The sequence below is a fragment of the Salmo salar genome, chromosome 17, assembly GCF_965601325.2.
Source record: "Salmo salar chromosome 17, fSalSal1, whole genome shotgun sequence".
NCBI classification, from domain to species: domain Eukaryota; kingdom Metazoa; phylum Chordata; class Actinopteri; order Salmoniformes; family Salmonidae; genus Salmo; species Salmo salar.
The window spans coordinates 22,807,501-22,827,244 of record NC_138307.1 but is presented as its reverse complement, the minus strand read 5'-3'; the positions used below and the strand labels follow the sequence as shown (position 1 = coordinate 22,827,244).

At 48.2% G+C, this 19,744-nt stretch overlaps 1 protein-coding gene across 1 annotated transcript in view; it reads left to right on the top strand.

The window, feature by feature from the left end:
- Positions 1–19,744, top strand: part of drc11 (dynein regulatory complex subunit 11) — a 68,140-nt gene that overhangs the window by 29,549 nt on the left and 18,847 nt on the right. The window contains 6 exon segments of the mRNA XM_082963620.1: positions 2,453–2,559; positions 7,030–7,128; positions 9,245–9,312; positions 9,672–9,754; positions 12,340–12,447; positions 17,464–17,663. Coding sequence (XP_082819746.1) covers positions 2,453–2,559; positions 7,030–7,128; positions 9,245–9,312; positions 9,672–9,754; positions 12,340–12,447; positions 17,464–17,663 — 665 coding nt within the window.

Here is a 19,744-nt window from a genome sequence, read left to right as displayed (position 1 = left end):
TGGGGAAGGACAGGGACTAAAACACTGCAGCTGGTCCTCCTCCCTCTCCTCCCTCATCCCCCTCTCACTCTCCTCCCTCTCCTCCCTCTGCCTCTCTCCTTCTCCTGTCTCTCTCCTCCTCCTCCCTCCCTCCCTTTCGTCTCCTCCTCCCTCCCTCTCTTCTCCTCCTTTCTCTCTTTCATCATCTCCCTTAAGCCTCAGCATTAAAGATCCTAAAACACAGTTTGTTATTAACATTCATAAAGAGCAGAATATAGCTCTTAAACCCATGTAAAACATCCAGCCTGTCAAAGGCCTGATTAAAAATAATAATAATAAACGTCAGGGCGCTCTGTAAACGGTGGTCCTGTCACATCAGCTCTGTTTTATCAGGTGTGTGTAATTGGAAAATGAGTTAATGACTGGCTCGTTAGGTTGATTTAGATGTAATGAAGCGGAAAAGGTGAAACAAATATTTACCCAGAATTCAATGAGGGTTCAGGTCTATAGGTCCGTTCCACTGAGAGTTTGTGTTTGTTGGGAAAACAAAAGACGCTTGACTTTCTCGGTAGTGTGAGACTTTTACTTTGACATCTTGTCCATACACTAGTCACGGCTAAGTGTTTCATTGAGGTGATAGTTCATTGTGTGCTACTTTATCCTGTTATTTTTGTTTTGTTTTGTTTCCGTCCCTCTTGCTGGGTACTTTTTTTTGTTTATACCACTTTTTTCCCACTGCCTCCTCTACTTCCCCCCATACATCCCAGCTGGGCTGGGGGCTGGAAGGGAACCATGTACGGACAAACCCTGGGAGCGTGATTGGAACTGGAACTCTCTTCCTGTGTGCCCAGGCAAGCCAGGGTCAGCGTCACAGAGCAGCGGTTGGATGTGAACCATGGATATAATTTCAATTTCCTGGCCAGAGGACCGTGCAATAGGAAGCATTCTTTACTTAGCAGACTCACTCTTCCTGTTTGCAGCTCAGCTCAAAACACCTTGTTTTGTGAACAAGCAGAAAAGAAGGGGGCTCTGTGGTAGAAAGGTGTGCAGCATACTAATGGCTAGATATATATTGGAAGCCGAAGCACATACTGTGGATGTAGCAGACTATGGCCTTGGCAAAGAAAACGCTGTTGGTCACACTTCCGTTCTAATCTGTGTCTTTCACCAGCCAGGTGGTATATATATGACAGAGCAGCCTGTTCTTACAGGTGTGTGTGTGTGTGTGTGTGTGTGTGTGTGTGTGTGTGTGTGTGTGTGTGTGTGTGTGTGTGTGTGTGTGCGTGTGCGTGTGCGTGCGTGCGGCCGGTATGTGTCACGAGGAATCATTATATTGGATATGCTTGACGTAAGCTTGTCCAATAGCCAGCTTGGTCAAGTGAACTGATTAAATTGCCATTGGCTTATCCTCAGACCTAGTGAGGCTTTTTTCTCTACCCAGCCTAAGTCTCTTAAATTCTCCTAATGGCAATATAGTGGACTTGAAATGCTGACCTTTCTACCACTTACACCACTGCTTTCTCTTCACACCCTTCTACTTTCAGAGGCATATAAAGGATGCCCTCTTTAAACAAACAGACAGATTGAGTTTTGGGAACACACACGAGACAAGAGAAAAGGTAATTACATGTATCAGATTGCCTGGGGGATGTTTTGAAACGGGGGACTTTCAAAAGGGGGCCTTGTGGAGGAGGAGAGGAAAGGTTGATCTCTGACCTTCCGAGCAGATCCCATTTCAAAGAGACGCTGTATATGGAGGTGATACCGGAGCAAGCTGTTAAACCAATGGCCTTTGACTCCTGCCTGAACTTGACAGGTCTTCATCCGAAAGGGGTGGGATTTATCTGTCAAATGTGAAAACAAGTCGGATGTTGGTAATTATCTTGTGATACCATGTTAACAAAAAGGTCTCACAAAATGGCACATTTTGACCACAACCGTTACCATGCCAGTGCAGAGACCAAAGGAGGTTTTAGAAGAGAGATGGCAGGGCAGCTGGGGTCTTCTGTCTGTAATGGCCTTTGGCTGTAGCAGTGTTTAGTTGTGTCCGGCATTTTGAGTGGTTGTTTTGGAGGCTCAGATCCCATTCCCCCCACCTGTCTGGCTTGATGTGGAAATCTTTGCTTGGCGTTGTGACAGGCCGGTAGCAGGAACAGGAAGTTAATTTCCTGACCAGGAAGTGGTGCCTGAGAGCGGACAGAGCAACTTGGAGAGCACAATATGCATTGCCTTAGTCCCACACACAAACACATATACACACACACACTCCTCCACCTGCACGTCCCTCTCTCTCTGGTCCTGTCTGCTTTCCCTACTGACCACTCCAGCATGCTTCCTCATACTCTACTGTCAGTGATGTGTGTGTGTGTGTGTGTGTGTGTGTGTGTGTGTGGGTGTGTGTGTGTGTGTGTGGGTGTGGGTGTGTGTGTGTGTGTGTGTGTGTGTGTGTGTGTGTGTGTGTGTGTGTGTGTAGATGTGTGGCAGGGGCGTGATGAGACACAGAACTTCCTGCAGCGGTTTGATGCCCAGCTGGTGCGTGAGGAGAAGAGGTTGGAGGTGGAGGAGGAGGTCAGAGTTCAGGTGAGAGACTGGGCCGTTGGTCTCAACACACACTCACACAAACATTCGCACATACACGCACACACTTACACACACACACTTCAATCATATGTGACCTATCGCCTCGATTCGGTCTAATGTTGCAAAATTTGAAATTGTTTTTTTTACATTGGATAAAAGTAGATGACTCGGAACTAGAAAATTGTATATCATACACTGCAGTTGAGGAACAATGGGAAAGAAATTCTGCTTTGAAAGTTGATAAACTTGTAACCCCCCTTTTGAGAAAATGGTCCTTGAATGTTTTGGTACCTACTGGAGAGCTCTTCATTAAGGATTCACTTGAGACCATTTGCTAAACAGAGTGCGTAGTTTAGTAAACAACCAAAAATGTGAAGACTAAAAGTGGTAAAAGTAGTAGCCTACAATAAGGAAATACACTTGATCTCATCCTTGGCCTATATCCTAATCTGACTTGGGTGCAGGTCATGTTGGTCTTCACATTACCGTCTCTGGTAAACACACACTATATCAAATAGAATCAAAGTTTATTTGTCACATGCACAGGGTACAGAAGGTGTAAACGGTACAGTGAAATGGTTACGTGCATATTTGTATAGTAGCAATATCAAAAATAGAAAGTGTCCACGTAAAATCTTGTATAAATATTTTACATTTATTAGATGATGCTTAGTGCTTACCCAGACACACTAGCCAACCCCCAGACACACTGGCCAACCCCCAGAAACACTGGCCAACCCCCAGAAACACTGGCCAACCCCCAGACACATCGACCAACCCCCAGACACACTGGCCAACCCCCAGACACACTGGCCAACCCCCAGACACACTGGCCAACCCCCAGAAACACTGGCCAACCCCCAGAAACACTGGCCAACCCCCAGACACATCGACCAACCCCCAGACACACTGGCCAACCCCCAGAAACACTGGCCAACCCCCAGACACACCAACCAACCCCCAGACACACCGACCAACCCCCAGACACACTGGCCAACCCCCAGAAACACTATCCAACCCCCAGACACACCAACCAACCCCCAGACACACTGGCCAACCCCCAGAAACACTATCCAACCCCCAGACACACTGGCCAACCCCCAGAAACACTATCCAACCCCCAGACACACTAGCCAACCCCCAGACACACTAGCCAACCCCCAGACACACTACCCAACCCCCAGACACACTATCCAACCCCCAGACACACTATCCAACCCCCAGACACACTAACCAACCCCCAGAAACACTGGCCAACCCCCAGAAACACTGGCCAACCCCCAGACACACTAGCCAACCCCCAGACACACTAGCCAACCCCCAGACACACAGACCAACCCCCAGACACACTGGCCAACCCCCAGACATACTAGCCAACCCCCAGACACACTGACCAACCCCCAGATACACTAACCAACCCCCAGATACACTAACCAACCCCCAGACACACTAACCAACCCCCAGACACACTAGCCAACCCCCAGACACACTAACCAACCCCCAGACACACTAACCAACCCCCAGACACACTAACCAACCCCCAGATACACTAACCAACCCCCAGACATACTAACCAACCCCCAGACACACTATCCAACCCCCAGACACACTGGCCAACCCCCAGACACACTAGCCAACCCCCAGACACACTATCCAACCCCCAGACACACTATCCAACCCCCAGACACACTGGCCAACCCCCAGACACACCGACCAACCCCCAGACACACCGACCAACCCCCAGACACACCGACCAACCCCCAGACACACCAGCCAACCCCCAGACACACTAGCCCAACCCCCAGATACACTAGCCAACCCCCAAACACACCGACCAACCCCCAGACACACTAGCCAACCCCCAGACACACTAGCCAACCCCCAGACACACTAGCCAACCCCCAAACACACTGACCAACCCCCAGACACACTAGCCAACCCCCAGACACACTGGCCAACCCCCAGACACCCTGGCCAACCCCCAGACACCCTGGCCAACCCCCAGACACACTAGCCAACCCCCAGACACGCTGACCAACCTCCAGACACACGAACCAAACCCCAGACACACTAGCCAACCCCCAGACACACTAGCCAACCCCCAGACACACTAGCCAACCCCCAGACACACTAACCAACCCCCAGACACCCTAACCAACCCCCAGACACCCTAACCAACCCCCAGACACACTAGCCAACCCCCAGACACACTAGCCAACCCCCAGACACACTGACCAACCCCCAGACACACGAACCAACCCCCAGACACACTAGCCAACCCCCAGACACACTAACCAACCCCCAGACACACTAGCCAACCCCCAGACACACAGACCAACCCCCAGACACACTGGCCAACCCCCAGACACACTAGCCAACCCCCAGACACACTGACCAACCCCCAGACACACTAGCCAACCCCCAGACACACTGGCCAACCCCCAGACACCCTGGCCAACCCCCAGACACCCTAACCAACCCCCAGACACCCTAACCAACCCCCAGACACACTAGCCAACCCCCAGACACACTAGCCAACCCCCAGACACACTGACCAACCCCCAGACACACGAACCAAACCCCAGACACACTAGCCAACCCCCAGACACACTAGCCAACCCCCAGACACACTAGCCAACCCCCAGACACACTAACCAACCCCCAGACACCCTAACCAACCCCCAGACACCCTAACCAACCCCCAGACACATTAACCAACCCCCAGACACACTGACCAACCCCCAGACACACTACCCAACCCCCAGACACACTACCCAACCCCCAGACACACTAACCAACCCCCAGATACACTAACCAACCCCCAGACACACTGACCAACCCCCAGACACACTAGCCAACCCCCAGACACACTAGCCAACCCCCAGACACACTGACCAACCCCCAGACACACTAGCCAACCCCCAGACACACTAGCCAACCCCCAGACACACTAGCCAACCCCCAGACACACTAACCAACCCCCAGACACACTAACCAACCCCCAGACACACTAGCCAACCCCCAGACACACTGACCAACCCCCAGACACACTGGCCAACCCCCAGACATACTAGCCAACCCCCAGACACACTGACCAACCCCCAGATACACTAACCAACCCCCAGACACACCAACCAATCCCCAGACACACTAGCCAACCCCCAGAAACACTATCCAACCCCCAGACACACTGACCAACCCCCAGATACACTAACCAGCCCCCAGATACACTAACCAACCCCCAGACACACTAGCCAACCCCCAGACACACTGGCCAACCCCCAGATACACTAACCAACCCCCAGACACACTGACCAACCCCCAGACACACTGACCAACCCCCAGACACACCGACCAACCCCCAGACACACCAACCAACCCCCAGACACACTATCCAACCCCCAGACACACTAACCAACCCCCAGAAACACTGGCCAACCCCCAGAAACACTGGCCAACCCCCAGACATACTAGCCAACCCCCAGACACACTGAACAACCCCCAGATACACTAGCCAACCCCCAGACACACCAACCAATCCCCAGACACACTGGCCAACCCCCACAAACACTATCCAACCCCCAGACACAATAACCAACCCCCAGATACACTAACCAACCCCCAGATACACTAACCAACCCCCAGATACACTAACCAACCCCCAGACACACTGGCCAACCCCCAGACACACTAACCAACCCCCAGACACACTTGTCTAAATTGATGGGTCATGTGAAAGAAATGCTAAAACCAACCCCCAGCCACATCTAGCTAAGTGAATGGGTCACTATTGTCTAGACATGTACACGTGTTCATGAAATACAATAGGTGGCTGTAATCACCCTCAGACTCAGCTGGCTATCTTGATGGGTCATGTAATCATCTGGCAAAGTGGAGCCTTTTGTTTAGACATGTAGCGAGCTAGCTAGCTAAACAATTAACCATAATCCCAACCCATACTGCTGGCAATACAAACGGAGTGTCATAGCTAGCCACCATGCATGAAATGCTGTAGTATGAGTCTGAAGATAGCTAAAGCTAACCAATTAGGCTCAATGTTAGCTAGCTAGCTAACATTAGCCTATAACTAGAATGCAAATGGATTCTGAAATACAAATAATATTACTACACAGATTACACGTAACGTTAGCTAGCGAGCCAGCAAGCTAATGTTTGCTAGATAGTGAACAGTACGCTTTAACTTGCAATGAAAACGCAGTTTAGCCCATGTATTCATGTCAGTCCATCCCTATTAAAAAATTAAAATGCATTATTAACCTTTAAAAAAAAAAATCTGTTCATCACCTGAAAATAATATTACCTCAAATGAAACAGAATTCACCTTTACCCTGTTGCATACATCAGAAGCGGACTTCAAACGCTGCACATCTGTGAATGATTTCCAACTATGAGACGAGCCGAGGGTTTATGGTGACTGGTGAGCGTGCATGTTAAAAAATCTCTCCACAGGTCGATGAGCTGATGAGACAGGAAGTGAAGAATCTCAAACTGGCTGTGGACCGAGAGAAAGGGAAGAAGCAGAAGAAGGGAAAGAAAGGTGGCAAGAAGGTAAAGAGTCGCTCTGCTCTGAACTCGTGTGGATATGGGGTCTGGATAGTTTGGATGGTGATGGTGAGATATGGGGTTAATCCAAGTCATATGATCAGACGTATGCATGGTTGGGATGAAGGATTACACATTTCGTAGGTAAGCAATAATAGCTTCCATATGGCATTTCTACCATTGCTTAATGTAGGAATAATTTAAAATGGACATTCATAATCTCAAAAGAAAATGATCGTTATGAATTAACATAATGAAATGAAAGTAATCAATCATTGGCCTCATTGTCTGTTGGTGTGAATGTAAATTTATTGTGTCTTCTCTGGGTTCTGTTTGTCCTTTTCCAAACAAACTAAGTAGATATGAGAACAGTCATTACATTTCTACACTAGTGTCAGTTCATCCCCACAATTTGCATATGCCCTGCACATTCCCCTCCCCCATATCTCAATTTGTGCCAAATCTGTGAGACATTTTTGAGAAATCTACATGCCAAGTATAAACATGCCAAATATATTGTGTTCCCTACAGGTTATAGAAAAGAGCAGAAACACTGAACCAATCCGTTCAGACCCCAGTCCTACCTACAGGTTATGGCAAATATGTTGTTTTACTATTTCTCCAGTAGGTTTCCTCAAGGAGAAAGCCCCCCACTTCTATGTCATAGATAATAAAACAAAAGCACTATAGTAAATTCTACAGTAGTCTGCAAAAACACTACAGTAAATACTACAGTATACTACAGTCCACAAAAAAACTACAGTAAATACTACAGTATACTACAGTCCACAAAAACACTACAGTAAATGCTACAGTATACTACAGTCCACAAAAACAGTACAGTATATACTATTTATTTTACTGCAGTATTTATAATATAGTAAGCTGTAAATACTACAGTATACAACAGTATACTACAGTGAATAATACAGTTAAGTCTGCAAAAACCCTACAGTGAATACTTAAGCAATAAGGCATGAGGAGGTTTGGTATATGGTCAATAAACCACGTCTAAGGGCTGTTCTAAAGCATGACACAACGCGGAGTGCCTGGACACATCCCTTAGCCATGGTATATTGGCCATATACCACAAACCACGAGGTGCCTTATTGCTATTATAACCTGGCTAACAACATAATTAGAGCAGTAAAAATAAATGTTTTGTCATACACCTGGTATACGGTCTGATATACCACGGCTGTCAGCCAATCAGCAATCAGGGCTCAAACCACCCAGTTTATACTATAGTATTTTTTCTGGTGGGTCTCCAAAGACATATTTGGCAGATTATTTTGTGATTTACTTCAGCCAGAATAGCTGAGCATGTTGATTATTGAATCAGTAGGCCTATTTATCTCTTGTTAGTGTTTTGCCCATACTGTAATGAAAGTAATGTGGTATACAATGAATGTCAAATCCTAAACCATCCAACATAACCATAGCTCGTTCTTTGAGAGGTGTTAATTTATGGTTTGCTGCCAGCACTGTAGGCTACGATTGAACATAGTTTCACAGTGGTCCAAAATTCCTGAAGAAAAAGAGGGGAATTCTTAAATATTTCTGTGAGAGGAACACCCTCTCATAGCAACAGGGAGGGGGTGTATTTACTAAATGAAACAACACGTGTATTTTGGTTCATAGGTTGTGTAAGATCATCTCTCTATGAGTGTTATTATAGACCAGGAACATGTTGTTATCCCCAAAGACTGTGACTCAGTTTTTCCTTTCTGATGTTTTTTTCTGAACTCAACATCTTCCATGTTGTTCATTTTAGGTTCCCTCTGTATGATGTTTCTGTTGAGCTATGGGCTAGACTCATCTCAATGTTTTCAGCTGTCTTATGTGCATGTCTGACTATCTTGTAGGACATTCCTTGGCTGCTTTGCCAGCTTGGTTGTGGTTTTGGAAGAACCCTCAGTTCCAGAGGAGGCTGGTGGGAGGAGCTATAGGAGGACGGGCTCATTGTAATGTCTGGAATGGATTAAATGGAACCGAATCAAAGATATGGAAACCACATGTTTGACTCTGGTACATTGATTCCATCCCAGCCACTACACTGAGCCCGTCTTCCTATAGCTCCTACTACCAGCCTCCACTGCTTAGTCGTATGTCTCCATTTTAGAAAAACAAGAAAGGAAAGAAGGGCAGTAAGAAGAAGAAGAAGAAAGAGAAGGATCTGACTGCCGACAGGTCAGTGTCTGATAATATCAGTCTGCCATATGGAGCAGATGATTGGTTGGCAGAGGGCAGGAGTATGATGTCATGGAGTGACCACCACTACAATAGGCCTGGTTAATGATTAGTGTGTTTGTGACCTGCTCCCCTGCCCTCAGTTTAACACCATCTCTCTCTCTCCCTCTCTCCCCCTACTTACATTATCTCTCTCTCTCTCCCTCTCTCTCTCCTTTCCTTTCTCTACTTCATGTTTATCTCTCACTTTCATTCCCCTTCTCTCTCTGTCTGTCTCTCCACTCTCTCTCTCTCTCTCTCTCTCTCTCTCTCTCTCTCTCTCTCTCTCTCTCTCTCTCTGTCTCTCTCTCTCTCTCCAGAACCCTTGAGTCTCTGTATGAAGAGCTGGTGCTGGAAGGCTTCTTGATTAGACCCTTGAACATCAAGCTCTCTGAGTACATTGGTACAGTACTGTCATCTCACACACACACGCATACAGCGCGGAAAGTATTCAGACCCCTTGACTTTTTTCACATTTTGCTACCTTACAGCATTCTAAAATTGATGAAATAGTTTTTTTCCCTCATCAATCTACACACAATACCCCATAATGACAAAGCAAAAACAGGTTTTAAAACTGAAATATCACATTTACATAACTATTCAGACCCTTTACTCAGTACTTTGTTGAAGCACCGTAGGCAGCGATTACAGTCTCGAGTCTTCTTGGGTATGACGCTACAAGCTTGGCACACCTGTATTTGGAGAGTTTCTCCCATTCTTCTCTGCAAATACTCTCAAGCTCAGTCAGGTTGGATGGGGAGCGTCGCTGCACAGCTATTTTCAGGTCTCTCCAGAGATGTTTGATCGGGTTCAAGACCGGGCTCTGGCTGTGCCACTCAAGAACATTCAGAGACTTGTCCTGAAGCCATTCCTGTATTGTCTTGGCTGTGTGCTTAGGGTCGTTGTCCTGTTGGAAGGTGAACCTTTGCCCCAGTCTGAGGTCCTGAGCGCTCTGGAGAAGGTTTTCATCAAGGACCTCTCTGATCTCTCTCTCCTGAAGGATCGCTCCGTTCATCTTTCCCTCGATCCTGACTAGTCTCCCAGTCCCGTGCCGCTGAAAAACATCCCCACAGCATGACACTGCCACCACAATGCTTCACTGTAAGTTTGGCCGGGTGGCCAGCTCTAGGAAGAGTCTTGGTGATTCCAAATGTTTTCCATTTAAGATTGATGGAGGCCACTGTGTTCTTGGGGACCTTCAATGATACAGAAATGTTTTGGTACCCTCCCCTAGATCTGTGCCTCGACACAATCCTGTCTCGGTGCTCTACGGACAATTATTTCGACCTCATGGCTTGGTTTTTGCTCTGACATGCACTGTCAACTGTGGGACCTTATATAGACAGGTGTGTGCCTTTCCAAATCATGTCCAATCAATTGAATTTACCACAGGTGGACTCCAATCAATTTTAAAAACATCTCAAGGATGATCAATGGAAACAGGATGCACCTGAGCTCAATTTTGAGTCTCATAGCAAAGGGTCTGAATACTTATGTAAATAAGGTATTTCTGTTATGTATTTTATATATATTTTCCAAAAATGTCTAAAAACCTGTTTTTGCTTTGTATTTATGGGGAAAAAATGTATTAAATACATTTTAGAATAAGGCTGTAACGTAACAAAATGTGGAAAAAGTCAAGGGGTCTGAATACTTTCCGAATGCGCTATACATATAAGATGTCAGTGACTTAGGTCTGGCTTCAGTCAATTGGATAATCCTTAGTCACAGCTATATGAATGTTCATGCATACGTGTGTGTCTGTGTGCTTTGGTGTGTGTGTCTGCATGCTTTGGTGTGTGTGTCTGCATGCTTTGGTGTGTGTATCTGCATGCTTTTCTGTGTGTGTCTGCGTGCTTTGGTGTGTGTGTCTGCGTGCTTTGGTGTGTGTGTCTGCGTGCTTTGGTGTGTGTGTCTGCGTGCTTTGAGGTGTGTGTCTGCGTGCTTTGAGGTGTGTGTCTGCGTGCTTTGAGGTGTGTGTCTGCGTGCTTTGAGGTGTGTGTCTGCGTGCTTTGAGGTGTGTGTCTGCGTGCTTTGAGGTGTGTGTCTGCGTGCTTTGAGGTGTGTGTCTGCGTGCTTTGAGGTGTGTGTCTGCGTGCTTTGAGGTGTGTGTCTGCTTGCTTTGGTGTGTGTGTCTGCGTGCTTTGGTGTGTGTGTCTGCGTGCTTTGGTGTATGTGTCTGCGTGCTTGGGTGTGTGTGTCTGCGTGCTTTGGTGTGTGTGTCTGCGTGCTTGGGTGTGTGTGTCTACGTGCTTTGGTGTGTGTATCTGCGTGCTTTGGTCTGTGTGCTTTGGTGTGTGTGTCTGCGTGCTTTGGTGTGTGTGTATGAAAAGGTGTGTTTGCTCACGAGTGTCTAGTAGGGCCAGCTGGATATCAGACAGGGAGCCTGCCTCATCTCCATAGGGATTTATGACTCAATATCCCACTCTGTGCCTCCTTCCCTCCGTGCCTCCCGCCCTAGATGTCTCGCTGAGGCCATGTTGCAACAAGGGTCAGGATGACACCACACTCTATCATGTTGAACAGACAGACACACGCGCCTGGCTCCCCCGAGGCTCCCCAAAACCAGTTACTGTTGCTTTCAGTTATATCCACATACTGTGCCTTTGATGTTGGGAGGGAGTTTGGAATGGTTGAGGAGAAGAGTTCAGCAAGAGGGACAGAGAAATAGATGTTGATGTCTTGTCCATGATAGTGGCCTAAATACCTCCCCTTATTTCAGATCTAGCCACAGTATAACTAGATGCCTTAGAGGCTCCTGAATTACAGCCAGTCAATGTCTTAGTTTCATTAGTACAGGTTTCTGCTGAGTTGATATATGTCTGAAGATATGTATCAGCCAATGTACAAAGAGAAAATTCCATACCTCAAAGAACAAGACTATTGTCTGATGGATGTCTGACTTCCCTCCCTCCCCCTCCCCCCCCTCTCTCTCCCCCACTCCCTCGTCTCTCCCTCCCCCTCCCTCCCTCTCCCTCCCTCCAGGTGAGTTCAGCTTCCTGGGTACGACCCTGCGCCAGGCAGACATTGAGCCCATGCCCTCTCTGTCAGACGTCAGACAGCTCATTGCCCTTTATGGGATCCTGCCTCTGGGTGAGTGAGAGAGAGCCCATCCCATCCACTCTCATCATTGTGACTGTGATCACATCACCCCACAACCTGGCCGCCCTAGTCTGATTCATACTTGTCTTAACCAGCAGCTTTGATCCTTCAGCCACTCTCTCCTGGCTGAGCCTTTCAGCCACTCTCTCCTGGCTGAGCCTTTCAGCCACTCTCTCCGGGCTGAGCCTTTCTGCCACTCTCTCCTGGCTGAGCCTTTCTGCCACTCTCTCCTGGCTGAGCCTTTCAGCCACTCTCTCCTGGCTGAGCCTTTCTGCCACTCTCTCCTGGCTGAGCCTTTCTGCCACTCTCTCCTGGCTGAGCCTTTCAGCCACTCTCTCCTGGCTGAGCCTTTCTGCCACTCTCTCCTGGCTGAGCCTTTCTGCCACTCTCTCCTGGCTGAGCCTTTCTGCCACTCTCTCCTGGCTGAGCCTTTCAGCCACTCTCTCCTGGCTGAGCCTTTCTGCCACTCTCTCCTGGCTGAGCCTTTCAGCCACTCTCTCCTGGCTGAGCCTTTCAGCCACTCTCTCCTGGCTGAGCCTTTCAGCCACTCTCTCCTGGCTGAGCCTTTCTGTCACTGTCTTTGCCACCACTATGCTACAGAACACAGGGGAGTCAGGTAACAGTGGTCCAGAACCCAGAATAGAACAGTACAGAGAAGAACATAGAATACCAGAGGAAAGTAGAGGAGAGTAGAACAGAATAGAACAGAAATACAGAACAGAACAGGATAGAATAGAACAGAACAGAAATACAGAACAGAAGAGAACAGAATAGAACATAATAGAACAGAACCGAACAGAAATACAGAACAGAAATACAGAACAGGATAGAACAGAACGGAACAGAATAGAACATAATAGAACAGAAAATAACAGAAATACAGAACAGAAATACAGAATAGAACAGAACAGAATAGAAATACAAAACAGAAATACAGAATAGAACAGAACAGGATAGAACAGAACAGAAATACAGAACAGAAATACAGAACAGAAATACAGAATAGAACAGAACAGAATAGAATATTCCACACCACTAGATCATCTAAAAGCAGCAACTGGGCTGAAGCTAATCCAGGGATCCTAATGGTAATAGAATACAACTCACTGATGTTCACCCCAACCCTGAAGGGATGTGATCTTTCTCCCCAACACGTCTCATGTCACCTGGCGTTAAGACCCATTTCCATCCCACCCCCCTACGCCAGCGTCGTGGACCCCCAGATGGAGCTCCTGAAGAGGGGAGGGTTACTGAACAAACAGGCCACCCACCCTGGAGAAGAAGAGGATGTCTTTCAGCACCGCAGACCTAATCAAAGGCAATATGACTACCAGGGGCCTGGATGGGCTGGTGTGGATGTCCATCACCACCACCACCATCACCATCATCACTACCACACCACCTTCGTCACTAGAACCACCACCCCCACCACCACCACTACCATCACCCCCATCACTACCATCACCACTACTACCATCATCACCATCACTACCATCACCACCACTAGCACCATTACCACCCCTACCATCACCACCCCTACTACCACCACCACTACCATCACCACCCCCACCACTACCATCACCACTACTACCACCACCATCACCACCACTACCATCACCATCACTACCATCATCACCACCACCACTAAAACCACTACCACCACTACCATCACCACCACTACCACCACTAACATCACCACCACTACCATCACCACCACCACCACCACCACTACCACCACCACTACCATCACCACCACCGTCATCATCACCACCACTAACACCACCACCACCACTACCATCACCACCACTACCATCACCACCACCACTACCATCACTACCATCAGCACCTCCATCACCCCCCCACCACTACCATTACCACCACCACTACCATCACCCTCACCACCACCATCGCCACCTCCATCACCACCACCACCACCACTACCAACAGCATTAACACCACCATCCCCACCACTACCACCACCACTATCACCACTACCACCACCGTCACATTTAACATTTACATTTAAGTCATTTAGCAGACGCTCTTATCCAGAGCGACTTACAAATTGGTGCATTCACCTTATGATATCCAGTGGAACACCCACTTTACAATAGTGCATCTAAATCTTTTAAGGGGGGGTTAGAAGGATTACTTTATCCTATCCCAGGTATTCCTTAAAGAGGTGGGGTTTCAGGTGTCTCCGGAAGGTGGTGATTGACTCCGCTGTCCTGGCGTCGTGAGGGAGCTTGTTCCACCATTGGGGTGCCAGAGCAGCGAACAGTTTTGACTGGGCTGAGCGGGAACTGTGCTTCCTCAGAGGTAGGGAGGCGAGCAGGCCAGAGGTGGATGAACGCAGTGCCCTTGTTTGGGTGTAGTGCCTAAAACAAGGGCACTGCGTTCATCCACCTCTGGCCTGCTCGCCTCCCTACCTCTGAGGAAGCACAGTTCCCGCTCAGCCCAGTCGAAACTGTTCGCTGCTCCGTCACCACCATTAGCACCACCACTACCACCTCCACCATCACCACCAGCACTACCACCACCACCATCACCACTACCACCACCACCGTCACCACCATTACCGCCACCACTCCCACCACCACCACCATCACCACCACCATCACCATTACCACCACTACCACCACCACCATCACCATCACTACCATCATCACCACCACCACTAAAACCACTACCACCACTACCATCACCACCATCACCACCACTACCACCACTAACATCACCACCACTACCATCACCACCACCACCACTAACACCACCACCACCACTACCACCACCACTACCATCACCACCACCGCCATCATCACCACCACTAACACCACCACCACCACTACCATCACCACCACTACCATGACCACCACCACTACCATCACTACCATCAGCACCTCCATCACCCCCCCACCACTACCATTACCACCACCACTACCATCACCCTCACCACCACCATCGCCACCTCCATCACCACCACCAACAGCATTAACATCACCATCCCCACCACTACCACCACCACTATCACCACTACCACCACCGTCACCACCATTAGCACCACCACTACCACCTCCACCATCACCACCAGCACTACCACCACCACCATCACCACTACCACCACCACCGTCACCACCATTACCGCCACCACTCCCACCACCACCACCATCACCCCTCACCACCACCACCACTACCATCACCATCACCACCACCACTACTACCACCGTCACCTCCACCATCACCACCACTACCACCACCACCACTACCATCACTACCACCACTACCACCATCACTACCATTACCACCGTCACCACCACCACTACCATCACCACCACCATCACCTCCATCGTCACATACTACAGTTTATTTATATCTGCACTGTGTACACACAACACTGCCTAAGCTTCCACCTCTTTATGAAATTAATCACAATAGGACATTGTTTTATTTTGTTGTTCCCGGAACTTTAGTCTCATTCTCACCAAGAGTTGGCTCAGTTTCAGCTACTCTATGATGATTCAGAGATTCCTTAGAGACTGGTTTGGTTTTCTGAAGTATAAGCATTGGATACTGGAGAGAGGCTGGCTAGATCGTGTCCTTGGTGGAGAGATATCTCTGTGTACTCCCTTTGTTAGCAATTCACAGCCAATTATCCAGACTGGCTGCTATCTCATTCTCAGTGGTGTCTGTTATTTTCACAAGAAAGTGACAACATTTGAACATGATAATGTTCCTTCTTTTAACCTGTGTTTGACCTTATTGTTCAAGCTTCTACATTTCATTTCCTATGGAAAAGGACAAGTGCACGTTGCGCTAGTCAATTGATCGGCTAATCTGTCCCAGATGGGTTAGAGGCAGAAAAGAGATCATCATTAGACATTAATGGGAGGAGTAGTCTTCTAATCAGTGCTCATAGTGTACCTAATGAACTAACACTGTGACCTGATCTAACAGAGAGTGAACTAACCCAATAAACAGCCTGCAGCATAGAGAGAGAGAGAACAGAGGCCAGAGCCTGTTGCCAGCTATTGTAGTTTTAATGAGTTCCGGTCAAGGCAGCAGGAGCGGGACTTCTTGGCTGGACCTACCCCAGGGACAGGAGGGGATTCCTGGGGATAAGGGTTACACGGCTGCACCTGCTCTGGGTCTAGAGGTTAATGGAGGGGTGTTGTGATTGGATGTGTTTACTCTCACGTTCTGTGTCCTGGCCCTCTAATCACGGTTAGTATCAGAGAGCACACAATGCTGCACCCTCACCCTCAGCCCAGGCTCACTGCAGCCTCAGCACACCCTCACCCCAGCCTCAGTCCAGCCTATCCCCAGCCTCAGCCCAGCCTAACCCCAGTCTCATCCCAGCTTCAGCCGCAGCCCAGCCTAACCCCACTTCATCCCAGCCTCAGCCCAAGCCCAGCCTAACCCCAGCCTCAGCCCAGCCTAACCCCAGTCTCATCCCAGCCACATCCCAGCCTTAGCCCAGCATCATCCAGCTGGGTAATTCAACTATTGTTCCCTGTGGTAGGAGGTTAACTTGGCTGAATCAGTTAATACCAGTTAAGCAGCACTGCTGCTGCTGAGGCCCTCAGAGACCTCACAGGGGCTACAAACACATATAGTGACCTTATGGCTCTGTTCAATCTGCATGGCGGAAGTTCAGCTTTACGCTGTGATTGAAATTTAAAGACAATGTTCCCGCTTTAGACTGCATTCACCATAAACGCTGCATCTGTCGTCTCAATGGGAAATGACCTTTACATCTCTATCTGGAATCTGTAACGCTTCAGCTTTCCAGATTGAATAGAGCCCTTAGTCTCACAGGTTCATGGTTGCTGCTGTGTTGTCCTACTACTAGTGTATTCACAGCTTGGCTCAGTGCAGTCTGGAGGTTACATTATACAGTCCTATCCTGGTCTGGCCCGGTTGCCATCAATGGTAAGAACTACTACCACCTAACCATCACCATCTATATGTTATTATCCTCTCTCTCTCTCTCTCTCTCTCCCCCCCCAGGTTCCCAGTCCGTCCATCAGAAGGCTCCCCTGATGAAGACTCTGCTGCTGGCTGGTCCTGGAGGCGTAGGGAAGAGGATGCTGGTCCATGCTCTGTGCACTGAGACCGGGGCCAACCTCTTCAACCTGTCCCCCAGAAACCTGTCTGGGAAGTACCCTGGCAAGAGCTGCCTCCAGTACCTACTGCACATGGTCTTCAAGGTGTTCTTTCAATCTGCTACTGTACATGGTGATGAAGGCAGGAGTGATTGACAGACGTAGCCTGCATCAAAATGGTCACATGTACGAGGGTAGAGGTCATTGTCTGGTTTGATTCAGATAGTATATGCACCCATACTGTATTCCCCACAAAAACACTTTGGCAGTGTACATGATTCAGTATCAGTGTTGTGAATGAAATGCCTGCTGGTGAAGTCAGGAATGAGCTGCACTATGAGCTTGATGTTGCTATGTGCTGCTCTGTCAGCTTGATGTTTATCAGATCAACATAGTTGTCTATCGGTTAACACAGTTACTGTTCACGGTTCCCCTGTGACATTCTGCACCACTGCCTCATCTGAGACATGGAGGGGGGACGAGGGACATGAGAGAAGAGAGAGACATGGGGGGAGAGAGAGAGATGGGGCGGGGGGAGAGAGAGATTTGTCTTGCCTGGACACCTCTCTATGCAGCTGTCTTGAGAGGCAAACAAGCCAGGAGCCCATAGCCACTAGCGACATTGTTCTGAATCTCGCTTGTCAGCACCTCATTGGTTGGCACCCTCTCTAAGTGCATTCTGGGATCAGGAGCGTGTCCTGACAGCACTTCCTGTTGCTGAGACAGTGTTGGTTTCTAAAAGGCTTGTAACATTTGGGTGTGACTGCCTCCCTCACCCCAAGTTGTTTTTGTCAAAGCCAGCCATGGAAACACTGCAAGTCCACAATACTGTTTCTCCATAAGCCTGTATGTGTCATTAACTAAAGACTTACTAGCTCTTCCTCCCCTATGGGACATAAGGCAACAATGAGCTCCTTCCAACGCTCTCTGTCCTTAGCCACGTGTTGTGCCTCGTGATACGAGATGTTCATCTTGGCCAGCTCGTCTGTCACAGTTCTGCACCAAGTATTCTTCTTCTCCCTGGTAGAGTCCACCTTTTTGGGATGCCTTGTTGCTCCATCATGAAAACATGGCCAAGCCAACACATTCTTCTGATCTTGACTGGATGTGGGATGCTCTGGCTTTTGGACTTCCTTTAGAGTTTGTGCTTGGCGATTTTATTTGGCCAGAAAATGCAGCAAATTCTTCAGAGGCATCCATTATGGAATGCCTCAACCTTCTTCATGTCCGCTTTGACGACCCGCCTGCATTCAGACCCATACAACAGGATGGACTTTACATCGCTGAATTACAGAGACCATTGTTAATGTACTCTTTGGTCCCACTTTATTTGGATAGTCCAACTGTAGATGTTCTACAGATGGTCATACTATCAACAAACTATCTGTTGATAAGCAACTGAATATCTGTTGATAAGCAACTGAATATCTGTTGATAAGCAACTGAATATCTGTTGATAAGCTACTGAATATCTGTTGATAAACAACTGAATATCTGTTGATAAGCTACTGAATATCTGTTGATAAGCTACTGAATATCTGTTGATAAACAACTGAATATCTGTTGATAAGCTACTGAATATCTGTTGATAAGCAACTGAATATCTGTTGATAAGCTACTGAATATCTGTTGATAAGCGACTGAATATCTGTTGATAAACAACTGCTTGCTAAGGTTACGTTAGGATAAGGGTAAGGTTTAGAATAAGGATTAGGTTAAGGTTTATAATAAGTATTAGGGTAAGGTTTAGAATAAGTATTAGGGTAAGGTTTAGAATAAGGATTAGGGTAAGGTTTAGAATAAGGATTAGGGTAAAGGCTAAGTTACTGATAGGGTTATGGTTAGGGCTAGGGTTAGGGTTAGGGTTATGGTTAGGGCAGGGTTAGGGTTAGGGCCAGGGTTAGGGCAGGGTTAGGGTTATGGTTGGGTTAGGGTTAGGGCCAGGGTTAGGGTTAGGGCAGGGTTAGGGTTAGGGTTAGGGTTATGGTTAGGGCAGGGTTAGGGTTAGGGCCAGGGTTAGGGTTAGGGCAGGGTTAGGGTTAGGGTTAGGGCAGGGTTAGGTTAGGTTAGGGTTAGGGCAGGGTTAGGGTTAGGGCCAGGGTTAGGGTTAGGGCAGAGTTAGGGTTAGGGCCAGGGTTAGGGCAGGGTTAGGGTTAGGGTTAATGCAGGGTTAGGGTTAGGGCCAG